This window comes from Emydura macquarii, unplaced genomic scaffold (assembly GCF_026122565.2).
Source record: "Emydura macquarii macquarii isolate MOO-44397 ecotype Brisbane River unplaced genomic scaffold, CSIRO-AGI_Emac_v2 contig_1146, whole genome shotgun sequence".
NCBI lineage: Eukaryota > Metazoa > Chordata > Testudines > Chelidae > Emydura > Emydura macquarii.
In genome coordinates, this window is record NW_027131283.1 from 9,329,320 (window position 1) to 9,357,135 (window position 27,816).

The 27,816-nt window shown below is 40.3% G+C and overlaps 1 protein-coding gene across 2 annotated transcripts in view; it reads right to left on the minus strand.

Annotated features, from left to right (window-relative positions):
* LAMA4 (laminin subunit alpha 4) overlaps positions 1–27,816 on the minus strand; it is a 128,976-nt gene that overhangs the window by 75,690 nt on the left and 25,470 nt on the right. For both annotated transcript variants that reach the window (XM_067546617.1, XM_067546618.1), the window contains exons 2-3: positions 16,232–16,333; positions 5,968–6,092 (exon numbers count right to left, since the gene is read on the minus strand). In XM_067546617.1, coding sequence (XP_067402718.1) covers positions 5,968–6,092; positions 16,232–16,333 — 227 coding nt within the window. The remainder of the gene's footprint in view (positions 1–5,967; positions 6,093–16,231; positions 16,334–27,816) is intronic.

The following is a 27,816-nucleotide window of genomic DNA, read 5'->3' on the forward strand; positions in this document are numbered from 1 at the left end:
ACAATATACTGATTTCCTTCTTGCTGCCTAGCTCAGACATACTTGCATTCTTCTAAACATATATTATAAATAAGGAACTTGCGTTCTTTTCAGAGTATACAGGTATTGTTATCTTTCCTGTGAACTTGTTTCTTCTATTTTATTTCAGAACATTTAAACTAACATGTCGATTTTGAAATGTGTTGGATCAAGTACTTTGGGAACTGAAATTTTATATCTAACCATAGGACAGGTAGAGTATAGACAGTGCGAGTTTCCTTACACAATCCCAACATAATGTCTCAAAGCCGTCTTGCAGGAATCAGAGTAGATCTTCAGGTGGTGTAAACTGGATTTCCATTGACATCAATAGGAGTTATGCTGATTTGCACCAGTCAAGGATCTACTCTACCTCCTCCAGGAGAGAAAAGGCAGATCAGTTTACAAATCCGATGGCCTCTGCTGAGACGGCCAGCAAGGGTGCCAATTTGTTGTTCTGCTTGTGGTGGGGATTTTGTGCTGGGATTTTTAATGGCACTTTATTCTAACATTATGGCTTCCATTACCCCTGGTAGTCTTTAATTTTCAGAATCAAGTTTCAGTTTCTTAAAATAAACAAATAAATAAATAAATAAATAGCTGCATTGCAACATATGAAACAAAAACCTTTTAAATGTGGGTGGATCCCTAAAAATGACCACAACTTGGTTAGTATAGGCAGGAAAAGTACCAAATCCTACACAATTGAATCATGATGATGTGTCTTAGATACAGTGACAGACAAAAAAAGGCACACAATTTAAAAAACATTCTTAGTTTAGAAAATATGGGGCCAGATTCTCTACTGCGCTGACATCCATTCAGCAGGGAGCAAGGAGGGTTGTCAGGGAACCAATTACAGCTCCATGTTTCAGGCTCATTGGTTCTTGGCCTAACCTTATTCTAATTTATGTCAGCTGGCTATTATCCCTAAAGTACTATATGCTATCTGAGAATTGGCAGAGCAAAGTAGAGCACTACAATGTGTACTTTTCCCAACACACTCCCTATGCCTGGATTAGTGAGTGGTTGGTGTAGGAGTTGGCTCTGCCTGCTTTATGTCAACTGAGAGCTCCCCTGGCACAGTGAAATTCTCAGATTGGCATCTGTAGCCAGATTCCATCTCCTTTGTGTATCTCAGGCACAAAGGGGCCAGAACAGGGGAAAAGAATCTGGTCCATGTCCATTTTTATTCCAGGAACAAGCAACATAAATAATGTATAAATAGTTCCTTCATTGTTTCTGTTTCCATCAGTACTTCTATGCTAATGTTTCCCAGAGTAAAGTAAATGATCTGTTTGCCTTGTTTGGAGACATTTATACAACCAGACAGATTTTAAAATGAGATTCTCTTGATGAAATTCACAAATTATCTTCTGTAACATTTTGATGTGAACATGCCAAGAAAATTATAATACTTTGGCAGTTTCTCCTCTTCCTGTATACAGGCTAATTCCTTAAAACATTTGAAGTTATTACTTTGTGGATTTAAGTTATGAAGTATGACCAAAGTCTTCCTGAGTCTTTATATTTCTTTAGGGTGTTTTTTAAAGGTCATAAAATTCCCTGAGGTTTAAAATTCCATGAGCTAACATCTGCTTGAGTCTGGAGATGCCTCCATTCCATATTTCCAAAGAGATGACATTTCACTTAATAGGAACTATTACAAAAGTTCCCAGGATAGCAGATACAAAAATACTCTGGCCAGACAAAAAAGTAAAGCCACACAAATTAATCCCAAGAACAACAGTGTATCTCATGATTCTGTCAGTTTAGAGATTTGGATGCAGAACTGGTCCGTCTGTCTGAGTGTTATGAATCCATTGGTTATGTTATTTTTAGGGATTAAACTTCTGTTGAAAAATGGAGTAGCAAGCAATATCTTCTGTATATTTTCTCTTTAAAGCCTCTAATATATTTCTTGCATACTAGTGGCTTCTAGAGGCCTCATTTGAGGTCAGGGCCCCAGTGTACTAGGTGCCATATATATAAACAGTCCTTATCCATTGCAGGCAATCAGGATTTAAACACCAACATGTTGCAAAATGAATCATGATATTAAAACTTTGAATTCTGGGTTTCATTCACTCTAGTGGTCTGAAAGAGGAGAGGAGTAGTGGTAATGAGGTACTGCCATGCTAAGACAATAAGATTTTCATCATTATGATAGACAGCAATTTTAGGTTAGTGTCTATAAAATGGAAGTTCTTGTTCTTCACTCCCTAAAAAAGGTAATTTAGGCTCAGATATATTCCTTTTGAGAAGCTAATGTACAATGAACAATAAAGCTGCAGCTGAAAGAAAGGTGTACAGCTAATTAGGAAAAATGTAATATGCTAGTTTAAAGGGGAACAACGGCCAATTATCTGGACACAATAAAAACTAACAGGAGCCAAAGGCTAGATATAACATTCCAGTACACACACAAAGCATTTAAACAGACATTTTGATGTAAGACTGACAGAGATTCCTTTTCTAACTGTATAGTCACTCTTTATTTTGTAAGCATATGGCTTATTTGAGTGGCAACACAGAATCACTAATAATTAGAGCTCGACAGGAATTTTCACTGGAAAATGTCAATTTGTTGAGCCCAAAATTTTTCATGGGAACGTACTGGTTTCAATGGAAAAAATTTCTCAGGTCCAAGGTGGAATTTCAGAGATAGAGAGAGGCCCAAATAGTCTGGTAATAAGGGCCCTTATCTGGGCAGTTAAGTCCTTACTTTGCTTGATCTGGAGAAAGGGTCTTCTATAGCCCAGATGAGCATCCAAACCACTGGGCTATTGGTTATTCTGAGGTGGTGCTCTCTCTCATTTTCTTTGTGAAAATTTTTGAAAGGTCTCCATTTCATTCAATTGGAATGAAAACAAATGGTGAAACCTCATTTTGTGAAAAGGAATTCTTATTTGCTGGCCAGCCCTACTAATAAAAGTCAAGATAATAGGGTATAAACATAACAATTCTGAGAGTAAAGTTTCAGAGCAATTTAAATACTTTTGTAACACTGTAATCAGTTATGCTAAAAAAAACTACTTTTTAATTTTGTAGTTTAGGTTTGAAGTAGATTTAGGGTTTAGGGAGCACTTAGAAAACTTGAGATTTAATTTGGTATAATTTATTAGTGAGTCCCTATCTCATATGGTGTGGAAATAATGTCACAGGTAAAAACAAAAGCAGATTATTATAGTACATTGGCTCCTCCCGTTCCCACTAAAGTCAACGCTAAAACTCCCATTGAGTTCAGTGGAAGCAGGACCAGCTCTTACAGTTATTAGTAATTCTGCACAACTAAGGTAATAAACTTTACTAGCAAGACAGCACCAAAATGGAAGGATACTTACAGACAAAGGGTGAAACCCTGGCTCCATTGAAGTCAATGGAAGCTTTGTCATTGATTTTAATAGGGACAGAGTTTCACGCAAAGAGCTCAAATTAAAGACACAAGACAGTTACTTATGAAGCAGCATAGGGCTAGTCTATACAATGAGTTACTGCTCAACAAGTCATGGTGTGAATCTACAGCACTCTAGCTTGTCACGTAGTAACTTGCTACGTGGATCCTGCTACAATGCAGTTAACATTCTGGAGCAGGGCTTAGCATACTGTTGCTTGAAAGTGTAATATGCCAAGCTGCATTCTTGAACTTCCACTGCACTTTAGCAGTGTCTAGGTGGGTGTTACTGTGGGACAAGCTAGTGCACTGTAAATTCACACCTGGCTTGCTGTGCAGCAACTCGCCATGTAGACAAGCGCCTTAGATGCCAAGATTAATCCCTTTTGCATAGATAATATTTCTGATAACCTCTGTTTCCTGTTTCTGTATTTCTGAGGTAAATATAGGCTATGTCTACACTGATGGCGGCAAAGTCACCGCCATCAGATCGACTTATCTGGATCATCTGAGCGGTCAGTGAAGACCTGCTTAGTCAATCCAGAAGTTGACGTACTAAAACCACCTCCTCAAGTGGCATAGCAGTGCAGTGAAGACGGCGTGCAGAAGAGAAACACAAATGTTGACGGGAGTTACGCAAGTTCTTTGCGTACTTTGCGTAACTCCCGTCGACTGCCACCAAATCGCCGAGGTAAGTGTAGACCAAGCCATAATTTACAACAATGAAAGTAGAGCACCAAATTGGTATGGAATGGAGATAAATTTAAGTTTGAAATAAGGGACTCCCTAGTAAAGAGGAGAAGATTGGGCCAGACCCCAGCTGTAGATCAGTGTAGCTTTGGTGAAGCCAATGGAATTGCACTGATTTACATCAGCTAGTGGCCAGCCCTATGTTTACATGTTCTCCCAGCAATACATCTCTCTTTTATTGTGCCACTGATAAAACATATGCACATGGATAAGGATGTTTTGGTAAAAATTTAGTTACTATCGTGTCCCTCAAAAATCTGGATGTTATTTAAGGGAACTGTGCTCTGCAAGCTGAAATGGCTGTTGTGTGGCAAACAGCCATATAGAAAAAAAATCAATTTTGTTTATTGAACAAAGGAGCTGTCTGACTGTTCTGTTTCTACTTATGTGTTCTTGCTATTGTCTCAGCTACTAAAACATGAATAAATAATACACTTCCTTGTGAACTCATTCACCTGGCTGGCCTTGCATAAATATAGTAAAAGCAGGTGCTCAGACCATTGTGAAGAAAATTGGACATTCTTTCTCCTCTCTCTCTCCTGGGTATTCTTGCTAATTCAGTCAGGGATGTAGTCATAGCTATTCTCCATCTTGCAGTCCTCCTGTGCATATAACTCTTACGAAAGTCAGGAAGTTTTTGGTGGGACAGTGAGCTTTGCCCCAGCTGTGATTTTGAACCCGTGCCTCTGAGCAGCTGAACAAAACACAAATTTGAGGCTGTGCTAAAGAGCAGTATTATAGCAACTGTAAGAAGTACCATGAAATGAAGGGAAAGAAATTCAGTGGAGAAAAGGAGAAAAGCCTGCTGATTGAAAGTGGAATGGGAAACAAAGAGAAAGTTGCTGGCTCACTAAAAAGAATGTCTTTGACCTACAGTGAAATATTTAGAGCTATATCATCCTTTCAGTGTAATAGGATTTTCATAGATATCCATTCAGATAGAATACGGTGATAAGTAATGGAATGCTGATTTCTTTTGCTATGTCGCTGATGTGCTATTAAAGCTCTCTGCCAGAAAGCCACATCTTCTGGTTAATTGGTATCTCTGAAACCACAGGAATAATGACCGCTATAAATGTCCTCTTGCGGCCTGGACCTCTATTTTCTGTCAGGCTTCAGAAATTCATATCCACAAGCAGGCTATGCATTAGGTGAAATTACAGTTACTGTCTGCCACTTGCACTGTTACTGAAGTTGGATGCATTAATTTAAATATCAGATGCTGTGCTTTCATTAACCAGGCCAATCTACCATTTGCTTGGATCTGTGTCATGCTAGGGCTTTTCCTGATCCATTTCTGCTTTCCAAATGTCATGGAGAATTTTATATATAAAGAGGTATGATTTTGCCTTTGAGCTCATTAAAAGTCACTGTTCAGCTGAACTTCCTCTCTCACTTAACAGAGAAACAGCCCAAAGTTGTTCAAATATTTTCTCCCATCTGTATATGCAGGAATCAATGGGATTTAAAAAAAAAATGCTTCCACACCATTTAAATAAAATTCCAGTTGCTGGGTTTAGTATTGGTGGCCTGTGTTATACAGAAGGTCAGACTAGATGATTTGGTGATCCCTGCATGCTTGAAACTCTGTTACTCTAGATGTTATTTTCCTTTTGGTCCTTTTCATTTGGTGATAAGTGTAAACAAGAGAAAATGTTCTTGGTTTTCTATGCTTGAAGGTGCATTGGTCTTTCTCTCACTCCCAGTTTAATAACATTTATTATGCCTGGCTCTGAAAGGTGAACTCAGAGCAGACAGTATAAGGATCAGCACAAATAAAATAGAGCGGAGTCTGTTTTACATACTTGGCAACTAATGGCAATGGGCAAGGGCAAGGCTGGCAGAATGTGGGCACTCCTCTGACGACATCCCCGATATAACCATCCAGACATTTTTCACAGTGCTCTCCGGTTGTGTTTCTCTGGCAGCCCTTCAATAAAGAAGAGTGACAAATGTTAAAGGAAGGCCTCACAGAAATGTCTTTGGCAAGTACTCCGCCAAGCAGAACAAGGACTGGTGCCAGACCTGAACCCTTCAAGATACTGAGGGATTAAACAGAAATGTAAGTGATAGTATATTACAAATGAAGACATTTGGAACAATTACACTGGATTGCCAGGGACTGTTGTCAAAGTGGCATACAGGATAAAGCTATCACTATACGCATTTACGTGGGCAGGCTCCTTGAGCTCTGCATTATATATCGTCAGAGATGTTGCTAGAATTCACATGTCATGGGCTGTCACAGGTCTGTCTGAGCTGAAGGCACTAGAAAGAATGTCAAACTGGCCTGGCACCAAAACAAAGTAAAAACAAAGTAAAAATTGCCCACTGATGTGTATATATAGTGTAATATCTATAATTACCAATAGATTCCAGTACAGATGCCTGCTTGGTGAGACAGAAAGGGGTTATTTCTTGCACTTGATGACTGAAAGTGAGTATCAGGGAAAATTGCAGGTTATCAGTGATTAATAGATTGGTGTTTTTGAATTTTCCCCTGAAATGAAATATGTCTGAATGTTAACAGTTATTTACATTTTCGGATTGATCACTACACATTGCTCCTTAAAGTTGCACAAAACAGACGAAGCAATAATTAGGAGACTGCCATAGTCTTTCTTTCCAAGAAATGAAAAAAAAAAGTTAATGAACCTCCAAGTTATTTTTCTGGTAGCATTTCTATGAAATACAAAGTAATGGGGGCAAAAATTCACTCACATTCTTAAAAAGTGCACCTTCTCCATTGTTCAACACTTCTAAGAAGTAATCTCACCATGCACAATACACAACTATACACTAAACCCCATCTCGTATACATTATCATGGATCAGTTGAAGTCAATACTACAACTTACACAAGCTGAGGATTTACTCCAAAATATTTTATTATAATTATAATACTATGCATTTGTACAACACATTTATCAAAAGATCTCAAAGCACTCTACAGACAATTTTAATTAAGCCCTTCCACACCCTTGTGAGCCAGAGTGAGTATTATTATAGCACTAAGTTTACAGATGGGAAAATTGAGGCACAGAAAGGTTAAGTGAATTTCCTATGACCACATAGCAAGGCAGTGAATTCCACAGGGCCAACAATAGAATGAATGAGTCCAGGCTCTGAGTCCTATGCTTTAACTACAAGACAGTACTTCCATTTCAGAATGGTACCCAGAAGTTATCATCAGAATATTTTTTTTCAGAGAAACATGCTGTACAGTTGAGTTATTTTAAAAGGGATACCCTAAAGAAGATGGGTGCAATTGTCTACTGCTTTATACCTAATGATTTTTTAAATGTGGGTGTGCTCCCAGATCAGAATTCTGCGTACACCATTGGTAGAGCTATACATCTACTTTGCACTGATTTTGTTCAGATGTAAATGAGAAGACAAGGTGCAAGGCAGCGAGGAATCAGCTCCATGATATATACCGTATGGAAAAAAACTACTTTGTGTAGTGAGTTAGTGTACTAGCTTTGTTTCTCTAGAGAACAATGTTCAAAATTGGCATGTGTTAAAGGAAATGATCTTGGTTCCTCAGCATATTCTCCAGTAGACATTCAATCACATCACAAAAAGTACTGTGCAGTTAGTGACGGGAAATCTCTGGAATAAGAGGGAAGTTGCAGGTCAGGTTTCAGGTGCATTAGCAGAGCTGCAAGAGGAATCTTGCGTACTGCCTGCCAGCAGTATATTTGGATTGAGCCAAAGCAATCAACACTTCAGAACAACTTCAGAAACACCAAATTCAGTGTGGATGAGCTTATTCTGTCTGATTTTGAACCCACCCAATGCTGTAGATTTGAAAGTTCACCTTGAACTCATACCTTACCACACTCTTTGTCTAGGAGACTTTGAAAAGAGGAATGAAAGGAGAGAAAATGTCTAATGAAAAAAATACTAGCAGTACCTCAAATTAGACGTTTTCAGCCATGCTTTAGGTCAGATACAGTCCAGTGAACTTTTACTTGTTGTCGTAAACTGATTCTGAGGTCACTGATAGGTGCTACCAGCCTCCTCTGATAGCTATTGTTTATACACCACAGAGAGGCCACCCACTTGTGTAAAGTTACAAATATACCACATATTTGGCTGACCATTTTTCCAGTCAATTCTCAGACGGATGCAGGTTCGGATCAGAGCAATCCAGATAATTGTAGATTCTGTGTGAATCCTGGGACATGGTCTGAGATAATCATTGCACACATTTTGGCCACAATTAGTGATATGCAGCCCAATTATTCCTAGAGCAATTATCATTATTTATTTGTGTTGAGCTATAATTCCACCATGGAGCTTTACAACAGGTAAAATATGCTAAGCAAAAAACAAACAACCCTGCCAAAACAAATAAACAAATCAACAGAACTCCTTCCTGTCCAAAATTCCACATTCCCTGAAGATCTTATACACATGTGGATACCAAAAAGTGCAGTGTAGTGCATTTAGCATTGTAGAGTGGGATACTCTCAATAACTGCATAGGAGGATTTTTCAGAAGTGATATTTGTATAGAAGACTAGGAGTGAGCTTGGTGTACATTAAATGGAAGGTTGTTGTGAGCATAAGGGATGGCATGGAGCAAGAGGAGGGAAGCTTGGTCATACCAGAGAAAGCGGAATGGATATAAGAGAAAACAGCTGAAATATGTGGTTCATGTGGAAGATCTTGGAAGGCTAGTGCAATTTAAAGAAATGGTGGAATTCAGCAATATTCACCAAAGAAAAGTTTTTGATTGACTGGAGGAGAGAGAATGTGAAGTCAAAGTCTACTCTGCAATCAAAGAGGAAGAATGGTCTTGTGGTTAAGGCAGCAGAGTAGGACTCAGATGGTCTGAATTCAATTCTTAGCTTTGCCTGTTTTACTCTCAGCAAGATACTTAGTCGCTCTCTGTCTCAATTCTCCATATATCATATGGGTATTGTAAGGATAAATTCATCGATGTTTTTCAGGTTCTCAGATGCTACAGTGACGAGCACAGAAAGAAAGTAGGGAATTCAGTGTTAATACTCAGATCTGCAGTGTTCCTCCTCTACTGCAAGAGAAATTGTTAGCAGACTCTCCCCTAATAAACCCATTAGTTGAGTGCTTGAGACATTTGAAGTGTGATTCTACTCTGAAAAGTGACTATGTAAAAATGGCATTACCTTGTTCAACAGATCTGAACCCTTTTTGTATTCAGGGTCACATTTTTTACTTTAAAGGCAAAAAAAGAGTCTTTGGGCAAGACAGAATTGTTGACTAAGTTAAATCTGTGAAACCATTGAAGGTAAAGATGACTCTGGGGATCATAACTGACTTTCACAGCCCAAGATGAGTTTACAGTTAGAAAATACATATTTTCTCTTGAAAACTGAGCACACTGGACAGAGAAATAATGGTGAGAGCTGATAAACATGGAGCTCCATAATGGCACTTTTATAAAGTCACTCTTCACAGTAGTGCTGCACTTTAAGCATAGAGGAGAGGAGCACTCCTGGTCTCAGTGCATATACACACATCTTTGCATGCATCCAGATCTGTATCCCAGCACTGGTTGGGTCACAAATTCTACAGGGGGTATTTGGTTACAATCCCTCCAATCCTAAATTCTCTTTCAAATGAACTTTAAAAAAAACATTGAAACATGTCTATTAATGTTGGTGTTTAATTTTTTTCATACAGAAGGAGAAAATGGTTTTCAGTTTTGGTTAAGAAAACAAACGAAAAACGAGAAAGAGAAAAGTAAATTTTCCATGAGACAAGGCGCACCATGTCTCTCTTCTGGACAGCATGCATGAAACTGAAAGCAAAATTGCTGCCTGTCTCTGCAGACAGAAACCTTAGAGATTTATAGGTGCAGTTCATGGAATACAAAAGCTGAACAGTTACACAGGCAAATGCACTGCAATTAAGTTTGGTAAAACATTGGTTTTTAATTTTTTTTAAAATACCGCAAGTTAAAATTCTAAGCCAAATTTTTTGCGTTTAGGCATGTTAATACAGTCTTTTGCTTTTACAAAACCAAAGCCAACCCAGCAGTGTCCCTTAAAGCTTCAGGGAAAAAATATAATAGAAGCCATGGTTCAAAAGGCTTCTAAATGAAGACACCCTTTACCATTTCTAATAATTCATGCACCATTACATTATCAACAGCCAGGCAGATGACAATGTGGCCTGTGTATTTTCCTATGTTAGAAAATTCACTGATTTCAGTCGGACCAAGTGTATGTTGTCAATAAAATTTGGAAGTTGCATCAAGCCACAAGGAATTCAGATGATATCTCAATTTAAAAGAACATTTACAAATGTTGTAATAGGAATAATTTTTCTTGCTAATACAGTCTGGTAGCAATTATGAACACAGATAAATGGCATGTAAACAAATAAATAACCTGGCTGCAGGGAGGCAAGGGCTATGCATGTCTGTATATTCTTTAGATTTACTGATTAAACCATAGAGATGGGCTTGAGCTACAATGTTTGGAGTCAGATCCAAACTTCCCCAAGATTTTGATGTGATTGTGTCCACCTACAATAGAGATAGGGAGTATAGCCAACTCCAAGCATTCAAAAATCAGGGATCAGGCCCAAAATGTCATGAGAGTGGCTTCAAAATTGTGATACTTAATTAATAGGAAGCATTGCTGTGGCCAGCCATAAATATGTTATTACTCCTTCACAGTGAAGAGCAAACTCTCTATGGCCCACATGTCTGAGAGCTGCACTCCTGTGCCTTTGTATAAGGGGAAAAATGTGACCCACACAAAGATATGAGTTTGTGATGATCCTTCATCCCACATCAGATGAAGGACCATGTCTGACTGGTTTACCCCGGCAATCAAAAGAGCCATAGGCAGTCCTCTGAGGCCTCTCACAGATATGTATTACCTTTGTCTCTCTCATTGTTGGACAGATGAAATCCATCTGTGCAGAAGGAAAAAGACCATTTGTAAGCTGCAAGGTTATTCTTCAAGCCAGAAGTATCTATTAAGCTGCAGAACTGTGCCAACTCTCTGTTGCTTTCCTTTATTACTTGATGGATGGATGGAGATCTATTGGCTACTCTCCAAATCTGCCTTGGCTATCATGTGGAATGTATTATCCTCAAAGGCAGAGCTGCCAAATCCCTTCCAATCTTTCCAGTCAGCTGTGAACCCAAACACTTAAAAATACAAATCATTCTAACGACAACGTGCTTTACTGTTAAAGAATCCATGAGAGGGACGAATGGATTCCAGTAACTCTAGCCTCTCCTGCCACGATCCTTTTGTCTTCCTAGTTCCTCCAAGTGCTTTCTGACCTATTCACTAGACACCTCAAATGCATGTGGATCAAATGTACAGCACCTAGAAAAAAACAAAGTGTTGTAATATTTCTAACAACAAAGCAACCCCACCCCCATCAAACTTTATCTCCAGACTCTGCTCCATGTAGCCTATGTTCTGGGTGTAAGATGCGAACCCTAGACTAATGTTTACTCTCCATTATTAAAAGTATCCTCAGAAAGGTCACTGCCAACTCACTCCAAAAATACCTTTGCTCCACACAGCCCTCCTCCACTTCTTAATTCTCCCACCTCGGCTCTATTCTGCTGAAGTCAATGTCAAACTGCGCTACAGGCAGCATTGGCTGGCCTCCTCTTTCAAATGTTTGCACTACTGTGTTTCAGCCTTATGGGAGAGGCCTATTCTGTTGAACAGGAGCTATGAGTCTCCTCCCGAAGTCCACTCACATACTAAGCCAAGAGCAAATTGCTTCTGACAAACTGCAGGTTGACTGCTTCTGATATATTTGCTACTCAGAAAATTTCAGAGCAGATGACCATCCATAACCATCATAAATTCAGGATCAAATGTAAAGTAATTTGAAGAATGGATAGGATCCTTTCATTTTACTATCTGCTTTTGCAAAGTCCGGTCTCTGGAGGAGTTTCTTAAGATTAGGTCAGCTCTAGGTTGAGGGATGGTGGTGAAGGAGATTCACTCCCCCAAATGCCATGTAATTAATCTGCAATAAAGCTCAATTCCTTGAGCTTTATTCTGATGAAATAAGTTTCACCCTGTCTGCAGCTGCACCCTGTCCCACCACTGTCAGCTACTATAAATCCATACATGTAGCAACTGATATGTACATATAGTCAAAACTGAAAGGTACAAAGTACTGCAGAAAGCTGGTCTCCTCTCTCAATCACAATCAAGGAAGTGACATACAAGAAGCCCTTGTCATTTGTTTAGGGCAAAATCCTAAAGTCAGCACTGAGAGTGTGTGTATGTCTCTCTCTCTGGTACTATGTAGATGCATTACCAATGTGTGTGAGACAGGTGATAAATGACTTCTTTGAGATGAGGCATTATTGTGATATCTATACTGCCATATATCATAAATGCAGTTTAGACTATGCTGACTGCTTTCTTTTCTTCTAATTGGGTGCATTTCTATATTAGAAATACATTGAGCAACTGTCCAGTTTTAATTAAAGGATTAAATGATTGATCTATGCACCAATTTTACAGTAACATGTATAAAAGGAATGTTCTAAAAGCAATTATTCCCTGTCCTTGGATACCTAATGAGATTGCTGATTTATTGACTGTGTACATTCAGTTTAGCTTTTAGAAATGCCACAGGATTGATTTATTCTCTATAAATAAGGTTGAAAGGAGAATTAAAAATAGAACCTTAAAATGACATTGTGATATTTGTAGAAATTAAAAATATGAACACTGTATTGTGGGGCATCATTAGTAAGGTTTTAATTTTAGTTGATTTCAGATTCAGAGCTGAAATCAATGCAAATTCCATTTGGTTTCTATGCACTGGTGGCCACAATCAACAAATTGATTTTTCGGATTTGCACAATATGGAACTCCTAAAGCATTTTCATTGAACCTGGTCCTTATAATTCATCCCTTTCTGTGCAACCTTTTTTTTTTTTTTCCATTTTCACAATAGCCCAGACCATTTATTCAGCTTTTATACACTACTTATTATCTCAACTAGAAGACAAACAATTATGTTCTGAGATGATGTAGTAACACATATAGCAACACGACAAGATCATTTCTAGGTTCTTTTACCATTTTTAACACAGTAAAACAAAAATGTATACTTTTCTGCAATTATCTGAAGACTTCTTTTTGGGAGTTGACTTGAAAAATGTAAAAACTTTTTACTACTTTGCTGAATTTTAGTTATATTTCAGACATGCATCTGAGTAAACTTCGTCACATCAGTGACTCATTTTGATTGTACTGTAATACAATTAGAATCCATAAACAATAAAACATAAAACCACTCTCCTTTTATCACTTCTTGGATGCAGGAAGCCACCTGGAACAGTGGCTCCTTTACCTGGTTATAAATGGGAGAACAAGAACAAGAATACAGGCCCAGTTATATACACAGAATCTCTTCTTCTATCAGTTCCTTTCAGACAATTTTTACACTAAGCTATTTGGATGCAGAGGGCCCTGGTTCTTCAAACTCTTACTACCTGGTCTGATGCTTACTAACCTGATTGCCATGGAGTAATCTGCCTACCAACTTGTGAGGAACAAAAACTTATATCCACAATACCAATATCATAATGCCCTGCCACCAGGAGGCTCCCAGAAGTGTAAATTCCCTTTTCCAGTATAGTCTTTGGCCTGATTCCCTCCTGTGCTACTCCAAGTTTGCCAGAAGCTGTCATTAGCAGGTGCTTTTAGGGCCTTGTCTATTATTTAATGGGAATTGGGGCTGTTCATCTCCAAATTTCCTTGTTTCCCATTAGCTTCTTCTGTTTTTTCCCCTCATTGTTGCTTCCTCTCTGACCCCAAATCCATTCATTCTCTCCTTCTTCTTGAAACACTGTCACTGCTCTCCTTCTCCTCAACCCTGTCACTCTCTTCCCTCCTCCCTTTCTTCTACCACTCCACCAAGTCTAACAGACTACCTTAACTCTCTCCTTCAAACCTCCACAGCCTCACTAGTGTCAGTATTCCTATAGCCCCTATCTCGCCTTGACCCCATGTTCTCCCACAAATTCTTTCATTCTCCTCTTTTCATCAATTCCCTTTTCTCTCCCATTTGCTCCTCTTTTTTTTGCCTAAACTTCCCTGGACTCCTCCTGGATCTGCTTGCTGGATTGAAAGATTTGTGGAATCCTTCGGGCCTTAGCTCTTAGTATTTTTCTCTAGAAGTTCAGTGAGTCTAGTTGTCCCATTCACTGAACAACACATGTGGTCTACATGTTCCCATATTACTCTCTGCAGCACATCAACCACTTTATCTGTTTCTTTTTTACCTTCTACATCTGCCATGCTTTTCATAAAGAATAGCAAGTGATAAACCCCTTTAATACCTCCAGGCTTTTGTATTGTTTGCTAGTTGACTATATACTTACCTTCCTCCCCAAAATCTGTTACATTCAGGATGCTCTCTGATAGAGTCACCAGGAGCAGACAAATGCCAAGATCTCCTTCTTATTTTCAAGGTTTTCATCATAATTTCCATCTTCTTTTAATTCCAGTGATTAAAAGTCACGTGCATGGAGGGAGTGAGTACCTATGCATGGAGATGTCTGGCAATATCAAAGATATTTTTCATTTAATTCCTATTAAAATACTAAAACAATCCATGTTAAGTAGAAACAGTGCTGGTGAGTCAATCCAATCCTGAGCATACAACTGAGGCCAAAGACAGAATAAATTATCCTACCTAGGTACTGAACATGGTGTAAAGATCTTCTTCCCTCTAGCTTAAGAAACATGTCCTCCTGAATGTCAGGGTATATAACTGTAAAACCTGCAAACTCGACATAAGTTGCAGTTATATATGAAGGCATCTTTTATTGGTGGACCTCAAAGCACTTTCCAAATATAAATTAAGACCCACCACACCCCTGAAAAGTAGGTTGGTACTATTCTCTCATTTTTACAGATAGACAAGTTGAGGCACACAGGGGTTAAGTGATTTACCAGAAGTAGCACATAAGTCAGTGGCAGAGCCAGAAATAAAATCCAGAAATCCTGACTCACACATCCCTACACTAACTAGTAGATATTGCCAAATGGTTTAGATACAATACCGTATAAAATCTTCCTCCCCTTCTGTTCGTATTTGGTAATTTTACTGTTTTAACTTCCTATAGTTTGTACTGCTTTGATTGTCTATTAGTATGATGGTGGTTGGACTGCTTTGGCTTTTGTTTCCAAGCCTGAAGTGATATTCTACTAATACTAACCCCAGTATTCCATATAAGCCAATAACCAGTGAGACAGAGCATATGGCAGACTATAATGTTACACTGGAATTCAAACACGTTCTTTCCATTGTTTCAAGCTCCTGTCATCATTAGTCAGCAGCAGGAAGCTAGCTTCTGTGAATTGTGAGGTAGACTTGCTAGAGATAACACATGTACATACACACTCAGAGGCCACTTACAATCATAAGCTGTTTGTATGATATACAACACAGTACAGTGAAAGTGAAAGTGAAATAAGCTTATGTTTATATGCTTTTCTCAAGATGGATCCCAAAGCCCTTTCTGTATTGGTAAACTGATTAAAATTCTTTCTCTAGGAGTCACTTCATCTTTGGGATGAAATGTGACAACTGTTTAATGGCTCACCCAAATGCTTCACATCAGTTTCGGGCAGGAAGCGCAGAATACTTTGTGTTTGGAAACTACAGAGATAATTTGGTTTGGCAGAATGTAGGTACCTACAGTGAAATTTGGTCAGGACATTGTGGTTAACAATCCTAGCACCTGGAGGTCTTTAATGATGACAAACGATCATGACCTTTTAAATGTAATTCAGAAGAAAGCACCTCTGGTAATGCAGTATAACTCTATGCTGGTGTACTGGAATTCAGGAGTATTAGAGATAGAAGAGTCTCAGCTTTTGACTTATTAATACGACAACTTGGAGTAGCTTGGGTTTTCCTTAAAACCAGGTGGTGACTCATCCAAGATCAAGAGAGGAGACTCTGCTAAGGTTTTATCTTATCAGTCAAACTATAATTCAGGTTTATGTTGAAATAGAAGGCATCCATGAAATGGGGGACCAGAAGAGAGAGTGGGGTTGGCACCCATGACTTACCACACAGATTCCAGATCCATCAAGGCACTTGTTTGCATTGCCATTACATTTACAAGGCGAACAATCCCCTGAAGCGGTTTGATAAAATCCTTCATGGCATTTCTGCAATGAAAAAAATCAAAATAAAATGTTTTCTACATATATGAATTTTAAGATCAGGTTTGGCTAATATTCAGAGAGGGAAGTATTGCAACAATCAGGTTTCCTCAGAGAACATTACATAACCCCATCAGAATAGACCACACATGCTCTGTTGAACTCAGGTAGGGTTTTACCTCCTTCTCCTTTAATCTTTCTTTCTTGTCCCCGCCTTATTAAAATGACAACATCCATTCCTTTTTCCCCTCTCTAGCACTGCCCTTTCATTCAGATGGCATGTGCTGAAGGCTGAGAAACTTGCAGATTCTCATGGTAAATGTGAGGTGCAGATGGAGAAGATAAGATGACCAAGAATGATTGATTCTAAGGCTTTATGAAAAAAGGTGTATTTTAGGGTTTGGATCAGGTCTATAGAGAAGATAGAAACATAACTATGAAGATTGATGTTCTTCCGAACAAGAGCTAACTGACAACCACGGAGTATTGTTTGTATGGTATTTGGCTACGCACGCCAATATCTATCTACAGCATGCCCCAGCTATACTATATCGTTATTCCAGAAAGTAATAATTCCTGAAACAACAGCACAGTTCTGGACATGCCATAGAGAGATTCTATGTTAAAGTCAAAGGAGTTGTGAAGAAATTAGATGTGCTTTTGTACAGTTTATATGCTGATTTTCCTGTAAACCCTTTAATGTGTGACCATGATTGGCCTACAGCTATATAGGATTTTAGTTTTGGAGAAGTATGTTTATTGAAATCGAACATTGATACATATAACATAATTTTATAGAAAAGAAATCAGTCTCGTATGGCAACACATTTTAAATATTAATTTTAGCAATAAAATAAGATTATCAGTAAAATAAATACTAATGCTAATAACAAAAAACTCTAAAATGATATAAATACGAGTATGAAGTGCACGGGGGCTGTGAGTGGGGAAATCACAATAGAAACGAACCTTGACTCGTTTGGCTCAGGCTTCATTGTGGCCCCTCATTTACCCTTGTGGCAAAGAGCCCCTCTGCACCACCTGTGTGCGGTGCGATGTGTGTGGGGCTGTGTAATTGTGGATCCTGTGGCCCTTTCCCTGGCCTGCCTCCAACAATGTCTTCAGTGGGTCTGTTGTGAAAACCCCTCTCCCCCCAATGGATGCAGAGGTGCCCCTTGAACATTTCCAGCATGGATCTGAAAGACTCTAGTGTTGGCTTTCTGATTAGCTGAAAGAGATACCACGTATGCGTGTGTATAAACAGAGGAATAGGAAATTTGGCCTAAATGTAAAGGAATTTTTCAGTGAGCATAACCAATGTAAGGATATGTATAAGACCTTTTCCTCTTCCCCAGCCTGAGGGATTAGTGTAAATATTGTAGTTCAGGTGGATTGGCATCTCTCCGAAATGACAAATCTTCTTCCACCTGAGTGTTGGATGCACCTAAAGGGCTTGCTGATTTGCCTGCAATTTCTGCCTGTGTCCTGGACTCGTCAGGCAGTGCTGGCATCATCAGATGCTGTGGTGCCTTGCTCCTGTCCTTTTATGTAGCAGCTGTACTCCCGGAACAGGGTTACATGCCTGTGCAAAAGCCTACAGTGCTTATGTGTGGGTCAATTACTCTTTTTTAATTTGTAAATTATATACCAATATTTATGGTAAACAGAGTTAATCATAAACCTCCACATCCCCAAAACCCAGAGATCTGTTATTTGCTTAAAAAGACAAATGCATAGAAATAGCTCACTTGTGATGCTGAATCTCTTTACTTGATTATGGACGAGTAGTCCTATTAGCTGCTTTTGGTCTCTTAAGAGAGACTGAAGAAAGAAAACTCAACAATATTCACTTGCCAGCCAGGGATTGGATGTATTAACTGTTGGGTATGGTGGAGAGGCGGAAAGAAAGATTATTTTAAAAAGTAATAAAACTCCCCTGAATATATTTTATTCTTCCATTGTTTGGCTTAGATTTAGAAGGTCTAGATCGGAGATGATTTTCATGGAGTCCAGGATGTGCCCAGTTTTCTTCGAAAATACCATGGGGCTGACTCCCCACTGCCTTGTCACTTTTGTAGGTCATTTACACCTTGTAAAGTGGTTGTAAATTGCTTACAAGTCAGAATGGAGGCATTTCAAACCCACTTTGCACCAATACGAATCACTGCACAAGATGCAAAGCAGTGCAAAATCAGACCTCATTTTTTTTAGTGAATTATGTTGGTTTAGCTTAAAAGTTAGATTTGCTTGACATAGGTCTTCCTTATTTTCCTGGGTTGCTCTGAAATAAGGATCATCTTCTGTTTCCACCTTTGCCTTGCTTTCCATTGTCCTACCCATTGCTCTTCATGTCCATTCCCTCAGATATCTCTCCTTGCCATTACATTAAATGTCCTCAGTGGGTAGTGAGAGACAGGGTCCTAAGAGTTGCCCTTTTCTTCTACTCCACTCTCAAGGACACTCAGTGAAGTCTTTTATTCCATAGTTTCTCAACCTGTGGCATGCGTATCCCTGGGGGTAAGCGAGACACAGGCAGGGAGTACCCAGGGAAAAACAGAGTGAAGGGGAAGTGGGCGGCAGCCCCTGGCTTCTGGGGGAGGCAGGCAGCAGCCCCCGCTTCCCACCCAGTCACAGCTCCCAGCTGGGAGGTGGACGGTAGCTGCCAGCTTCCAGGGGAGGCGCGCGGCAGCTGCCCACTTCCTGCGCGGTCCCAGCTTTTAGCTGGGAGGCGGGCGGCAGCCACCTGCAACTTGCCCAGGTGGCAGCATCCCTCCCTGGCTCAAAGCCCAGTGCCCAGAAAACTTGACAACTATGACATCCCCAGATTTTAACAGTTACCCCCTTTTCCTGTCTCTCTCTCACCCCTGCCTCCTCTCAAATCTATGGCAAAAAGTTTGGCGCGGCGCTTTATGTTCCCCAGCATTGGTATGCCACTCAAAACCTCCTAGCTTTGGCCAACATCACCTCTAGCCCAGGTACATACTTGAGTTGTGCACCCTTGGTGTAAAAGTGGCAACCCTGCCCACACTAAATCTGACATCTGTCATATCACGGCCTTATATACTCAGCCCTTCTTCCAACATATATTTCACATTATTTCTGTAAACATAAAATTCCGTGGAAAATTGAGTACTGAGTATTAAAATTTTCAGAAGTTAGGGAGTACTTGCTACTTAAAATGTTGAGAAACACTGTTTTATTCTATCAAACTAGCTGCTCATTTTAAATTATAATGGTTTCTGACAGTATGTTGGCAATAGGAAGGCAAGATTTAGACCTGAAACACTGGCCTAGCCCTACTCCAGAGTACTGGAGTCGGTTCTTTGGAAGAGATGAACATAAATGGAAAACTAAACTGCCTTTACTGTTTTTATACACACTGTTAATTTAGTTTGCTTTTGGAAATATTTGTTCTCCATAAAAGCTACTGGGAAGGAAAACCCTTCATACCATGGTTACATAGGGACATCATTAATACTAGACATTTGTATTGTTTGTTTCTTTCAGTAGGCAAAGCCTGAGATGGAATTTCAGAATTGGCTCATGACAGACTAAGAATTTCAGCTGGATGATTGTACCACACACCATGGAAGGCAGACTATTAGTTTCTAAATTGAAAACAGATTCTTATTACAATGTGTTTCTTGGCAATAGTTCCCTCCTCCCATATAGAACTAAGGCATGTTCCATTCTCTAGTGTCCTTCAGTTGGTGAGTGGTCTTAACTGATAAATTAGTGCCTGTCTGTGGCAAGGATTTGGGGGCAACCCAGACCAGTAAGGGGTTGTGTCACCGCTTGCCTTGCAACCCTGGATGCCTCACAATGCTTTTGTGCTGTAACTCCTAGCCTGGGATGCTCACAACCAGCCTACAAGCATGCAGGTCGCACTCTGAGTGCTTGTGTGCTAGTGAGCTTGGATTCAGCACCTCTGACTACAACCTGTCTACAGATCCACTCTTGCTTCCACCAGCCTTGGTTACAACTAGCAAAGTGACCCCAACCCACTCCCAGTCCTGAATTTCCCCAAAACCATGTCCTCTGCAATGTCCAGCCCTCTCCTGGACAGTTCAGAGAAATAACATGGTTAATTTCTTCCTCTAAAGACAGAAAAGCACATCACAGCTTATTAATTTAACTGGGGGTAAATACAGTGTTTCATTAAACACAGCACTGAATTGGTTTATAGTAAAAATAAAACAGATGTATTAAATAATAGGCCATAGCTTAAGTGATGCCAAGTAAAAAGAATAATGTTAGAAAAGCTTACAAGCAAATAAAAGTGAAAACACACATCCAAAAATCGAACATTAATCTAGTAAGGTACGGGCTTTGTTTAAGAAGTTTTCTCACCTATATTCAGTTCCTAGAGACGCCAAACCTCTCCCTGACCCATCTTTCTCAGCTTGCAAGAGCTCTGTTCCCTTGGGTCTGTCTAATGATGGACGCCAAAGGTGGCTTCTGTCTTTGCTTATAAATTCAACAATTCAAATTATTTTGTTTCAAGAGGCAGACTGACCTCATGCTGTTCTTCCCTTCGTGTGGGCTTCTATTGCTTTGATTCTACCATGCTTAATTTACAGAGGAGACAGGTAAGTATTTGCCTCTTCTCCTGTCTGAGAGGGAAAGTTTTCCCCTGTTTCGCCATGGACTTTAAAACGTAATACCATTAAGTATCCATATTTCCTCATAGTGTTAATACATACATTTCACAATGATATTAATCACCAGCATGTCAGTAGCTTTCAGAAAAGACCTCTCTATGCACTTTTGTTATACAGTAATGTTGTATACAATCAGTTGATTCAATTGCTTATCACTTGAGATTTAGACCACTGTCTTTATGGACCGCTAAATATTTTAAATGAATTCTTCTGAGGGTTACCTCTCAATTAAAGTAAAGTTTATTCAAGTTGTGAGGAAGATGATATGGAGTCTGGTTGTGAAGGGAGCTCCATGCTCTTTCTTCCCCCATTTATTAGCTTATGGACCTTCATTATCTTTGCCTGAAGATCAGGCTAGTCAGAGAATCAAAATAATTCCTTTGTCTAAGGCAGACCTGTTTACCATCTCCCCCTGACATGCCTGGTATAAACACACTTTAGTGATAATTCAAGCATACATCCCTAATTCTTAATACCCACCATATACATACATTACACAACATTAGTGATCAGCGAGTTACTAGTTTTCACTAATACTCACAAGGCATATTCTGTACAGAGATTATTACAATAGTCTGTAGGCTGTGAATGCAGAGGTACTTAGTGTCACTCTGTCCAATAGTTTTTTTGCTCTTGTGGTATGCAGAATTATTCTGAGGATATAATGATGACCATGCATATTGCTGAAGTGTATATAAAATTGAGAAAGGGAGTCCCACAAACTATTTACAAATCTCCAACAATGTTAATCACCTCTACACTTAGATTAAGTACACACCTTTTATGTCACTGCACAGCACATTGTAAATGACTACCCTACAATATCGTAACAAATCCCCAGCCCGCTAAATTGCCATTATGCTGCAGTGTACACCATGGTCATTCAGAAATGTGCAGCTGCAGAGGTGATAGAACCAAGCTGCTCCTATTCCAAAAGTACAGTCACCTTCCATTTAAATTAAAGGGAACTCTCTCTTATCTGTATAGGGCCTATGAAACACAGTTCAGCCCTTCTGAATCGATCCAGTAGAGGACAGTGATACATGAAGGATGACATTTTCAAATGTACTTAAGTGACTTAGGCACCTAAATCCCATTGACTTTCAGTGTGACTTAAACTCCTCAAGGCCAGATTGAAATCAATGGGAGTTAGGCACCTAACTGCTCTTCTAAATTGCTCTTCTATATCCCACTAGGCACTTATCTGCATCTTTAGGCACCTAAATATCTTTGTAAATCTTTCCCTAAGTGCCTAAGATCAATGTGAGTTAGGCACCTAAATACCTTTAAGGATCTGGGCCTAAGTAATTTGTGAAAATGAGACAAACTCCTAAATCATTTGGGTGGTTTTGAAAATGCTCATTTTGTAAGCGCTGATACTCACCATTTTAAGCACAGTGCATCTGATTCTGCTCTTGCACTGGTTTAAATCAGAAATATGCTATTGCAGTTAGTGGAGTTGCACAATTATGAGCGGAAAATCAGATCCAGATCGTTGCCCTTGGATACAGGCAATTTATCAAGCATTCTCCAAGTATTAATTATTATTATATTTTTACCAGTGACAATGGAATGATCCATTATATGTTCTAATGCATAAAGCCAACATTGTGTTTATAAAAAGATGTGTTGGAATGTTCAGCTAATTGAGTGATCCGATTGGACTAATGTTCACGAGAGCATAAAATAATTGCACACGATGCATAAACAGGTTTGGAACAAAATCAAGTTTGGCCTCCCTGAAGAATGTTAAGTATACTACATGAGTTATGAGGGAAGTGGGTGAGCAACATTTCCACCCGCTGGCCCTTCTTTGAACTTTGGAAATAGCTGGTGGGGCCAGAATGTTGGGTCTGCATTATCCATTATATCTTCAGGATTAGGGCAATAGTAGCTAATGGAGGAGATTTCTTTAGCCCAAGGGACAATATTTTTTTCCAGTACAAGTTGAAAAAATCCAATCTAATATACCTCTTTTACTAAGCCCTTTAAAATCTGTAAGCCCTGCTTGTGTATTTGATATTGATTTTTGCACCTGGGTTTTGTTATCACATTTCTTAAAACCAGCTGTAATGCTGCAATATTAGGGCTCTAGACGGCTCTTCTTGCTGTAGGTTGCTATAGGATATGCAGACAGTGGTGCAGGAGTTACTTCCTTTCCCCTGCTTTGTCTTATTCCCCTCTTCCATCTTTGTTGGTGTGGGAGGAGGATGGGGCTCTGGATAGAGAAGAATGTGGAGACATGAGGCATGATTTTGTTCTGACTTGCACTCGTGTAACTGCACCGAACCACATTGAAATCAGTGCAGTTACTCTGATCTACCCCTGACTGAGAGCAGAGTCAGGCCCATGTTCCCTTTTCTGAAGCCTCATGTTTCCAATGCGAGTAATAGCAGTAGTGATGTCATGGCATGGTAAATAGGTTTGCTGTGAACATGCCTCTTCTGATTTGTTTTCTTTAAAGCGGGAGAGATATGCAGGTAATGTGCACAGTGTGTTCTAGGTGAGTCTGTGACCAGGTGGCATTTTCCTGAGCTGGTATTGAGTATATCTCCCTTAAGGAGATCCTTCTTGCCAACACAGTGTCATATAGAGGCAGATAGCGCCTCTTACAATTAGCTCTTACTACTTATTATTTTTATTTAGGTAGTGCCTAGGGGCCCCAATAATGGATCAGGTGCTAGGTGCTGTACAACCACAGAAAAAGGATCACTGCTCCTAAGAGCTAACAATCCAAGTATAAGATGAGAGACAACAGAAGATGCAACAAATCGCTGTGGATAATACTGACACAGTCATGAATAGTGCGATAAGCAGTGATCACAGCCTGTCAGCTGCTTACCCAGTGGTGAGTTGTATGTAGCTCTGAGACTGAGGAGTACCTGCCAAGCAATCCTGCAGCCACTCTGCAGCTTGGGATAGGGCCAGTGGCGTACTGTGGGTCTCCGGCACCTGGGTGCCAATACTTGCATTTGTGCCCCCTGTTGCCGGTAGCGGCAACGCCCCGTGGTGGGGGTGTGTGTGTGCGGGCCCATTTTCCGCTTTCTCCCACTACCTCCCCTGCTGTAGGAGCGATGAGGGTGGCTGGGAGCAGGAGTAACAGGGGCCAGATGCCTCTGGGCCACCCGGAGGTTGGAGAAGGCGGCATGCCTGAATAAGCTACTCTGCACACAGCATGGGTATTCAGGCACAGACTGAAGATTAGGCTCTAGAGAATTATCTAGTAGATTCTTACTTCAAAGTGCAGTTTAAGGGTCAATTTAACCACAATATCATATATGGTGGAACAGCTCCAATGAAATCAACAGGGTTGAGTTAATTAAACCAGTGTTTTATTTGGCTCCAAGCATCTTAAATATAAATCAGACAATAAAAAATTTCTGTCCTGGGTCCTAAACATCACAATTCTGTATGGTATTGTGATTTGTTACAAATGTTTTGTATGCAAAATGCATAGACACTTCAGTTTCTTGCAATAAACACACATTTTAAATCATATTGAAATTATTCCTTAATATGTTAGCTTTGTTATGGTAAGAACTATCAAGCTGTACATTCCTTAGTGAGTAAGCACGCAGTGTTATTTGGTGACCCTTTTTCTGCTTCTCTTCTTCCCCTGTTTTGTCTGTCTGTGATCCTCACTCTGGGTTGGAATGTCTATTCAAAACTGGCCCTGAGCAGTGCTTAATTTGTAATGAAAGAGGTGCTGGGGCTTAAGCAATGATTTAATTTGGAAGAGTAGCCTACTGAACATACAAGTGTTAAATGCTTACAACTACGTATTTTACCAGGGTCCTAACCAGGGCGAGGCAAGTGGGGCAGCTGAAAAGAGCACAAAATTGGGGAAGGGGCTGGAAAAATGGGGGTTCCCCAAAAAACCCAGTGGGGGTTGGAACGTTGCAGCAGGACTAGGTTCACATGGGTCCTGTTACCATACCATGCCACCCTTACTTCTGCACTGCTGGTGGTGGCGGCTGTGACATTCTCCTCTGCAATCTGGACTGGTATATCACTGTTACCCCAATCCCCCCACTTCTGGGGCCTGTCTTGCACTTGCCCTGCTGTGTGACACGCCACTCCTGGCTCAGCCCAGGCACAGCCACCTGCAAGCAAACAGTCCCTGACCTAGTGACTGAGTGCTCCTGGCCAGCCACTCATGGGATTATGCAATGGTGTGACCCCCAGCCACCATCCCCAGTCCCAGATGCAACCCTAGGAACTGCCATTTTACAGAGTTCAGTGCTACCCACTGGACTTTGCAAGCTTATTGGTTAGTCACTTTATCAAATAAATTGATAAGCACCAGCTGTTACTTTAAACGAGCTCTTTACACATACCCAAACCACATGCACTGCTTTAGATAAAACAAACAATTAAGTTTATTAAGAACAGAAAAATTTTAAATGATTATAAGCCAGAGGAATATAAATCAGATTTGCTCAGGAACGAATAAAAGCAAATTGCATTCTAAACTAAGCTTAACCCTTTCAGTAGCTTCCCAAAGTTAGATAATGCTCACCACGGGCTGGTTGGTTGGCCTCCAACCAGGCTTCCTCCTGCTCCATGGGCAGTTTTGATGTTTTCTTGTAGACGGATTGGAAGAGAGCGCTCCAGAGACCAAAATGTCCTTCCCTTTAACCCTTGTTCCTTCACCAACCCCTGGGGGCAATGTCTGGCATGGTTTTTTTCACTTGAGTCAAATGAGCATCACCTTATCAGATGCTCAGGCCAATCCATTGTTCCTGGAAGAGTTAGATTGTTCTATGCATACCTTTGCAAGGCGTGAACTTTCACTTTGCAGTCAGTTTTTGCCTGGATCTGCTCCAAACAATGTGAGACACACATTTGGGAATATTATATAGCAGAGCTTCATAACCACGCATGTGACATTGCATGAAGCATACTATCATAACAATAATGCTCAGCATGTCATGAGGTGTCCAAAAACACCTTACATGACACACTCTGTGTTAAACAAGGCATAGCTACACTCTAAGGGTGAACATGAATGATACACAATCTCACCATAAGGGTGTCCATGGGGTGCATTGTGTCACAGCGGCACTGCCTTCAAAGCTGGGAGACTGGCTGAAGGCAATGTTGACGTCAGTAGCAGTGCAGAAGTGGGTGGTACGGCATGGTAATGGGACCCAGGGGATCCCAGTCCTGCTTTAAGGCCCTAATCCTCACTGGTTTTTGGGGAACCCCCCATTTTTCCACCCTCATAGCCCTGCCCTCTGGATAGCTGCCCTGCTTGCCCCGCCCTGGTTACTGCCCTGATGGATACAACTGCATTGTGAATTTTAAAAAAATGCACCTCAGAGCAAAAAATAGATTTTTTTTCTTTCATAACAGACGTGGCAAGCCCAGAGGTGCCAAGAGTAAGACCGCCCAAGCCTACAGGTGCCAGGGCTTACCCCTTGAGCATGCCCCGGCACAAATTAAGTGCTGGCCCTGAGCAAGAGACAGCATGTAGCTGCACTACTCAGAAGCAGGGCAGAGACTGAATTGTGACACTGAAGGTCACAATTTGGTCCCTGGTTCTCCTTTTGCTCCAGTGGAGAAGTAAACTGTGCTAGCTCCATACCAGGCCTGGATTACTTTCCTCTCAGTGCCAGCTCCATTGTTGTTGGGGTGCCTAGGTCTGCCTGCTCCCTGCCCACTTGGCTGAGATGGTGATTAGTGGCTCCATGGAGGCTGCTCTCTCTTCACACCATGGTTGGCAGTATGGATAGCCTGTGCAGGGGAGTGAAGAGTTGCCTTCTGCCCTCTTATTCCTCTGCGTAGGTGCACAGAGCAAGCCAGGATCTTGCCATCTAATATCTGACTGTAGATTTTGAGCTGCTCAGGGCAGACATTGAATCTTGTTTCTGTGAAATTCTCACCACACTTTTGGGCTCTGGAAATATTTATTGATCATCATTGTTATTTTCTCAAGAATCTTCAGTATGAACACAGAACTAAATGTCTCCACAAATGCCAGCAAAAATCAAATCACATTAAAAACGGAAGACTTTTCTAAACCACTGGCAGCAGAAATATAAATTTCTGTAAGGTGCAAATTTGTCAATGCTTCCATGCTTTTTAAGCAGTTCTAGAAATGGATTATAAATCTGTAAACAACCATGTACATTTGTGACTCCTATTACTTAGAATGAGAAGTTTTCATGAATTGAGGAGATAATATGTCCCCAAGTAACAAATATGCCCTTATAGATTTTTGATGCATATTCTGATTATTTGTATCTTCATCTTCATTATCAGACCATCTATGTGATGAGTGGTACAGCACCTGCAGGACCTGAAAATGTTTTCCCTCTTCCTTCCTTAAGACAAGGGCTTCTAGTTGAGAGGTGGGAAGCTAGAACCCGGAGGAGCTCCTTCAGGGGCTCAAGGGAAGAAGGCAGTACAGCTATTCCCAGTTGCTAAGGAGCATATAAATCATAATCTAGTAGATAATGGCTTCATAAGAACTAATGGCTGGAAGTTAATGCCAGGCTAATTCATATTAGAAAGGCACAGTTTTTAACAGTGAGTGTGATTAACCTTTGGAACAAACTACCAAGGCAAACAGTGGATTCTCCACCTCCTGATGCTTCCATATCAAAACTGGCTGTCTTTCTGGAAGACATTCTTTCATCACACATATATCACTGTGCCCAGTACAGGAGTAACTGGATGAAATTATCTGACCTGTGTTACACAGGAGGTCAGATTAGATGATCTAGTGTGATGTTGTGGAGAGAGCAACGCTCTCTTCCTTGAAGAGGTTTTCAGAAAATGTAGGTGCTTTGTTTTGTTTGTTTCTGTTGTCTGCCTTGTTTGGAA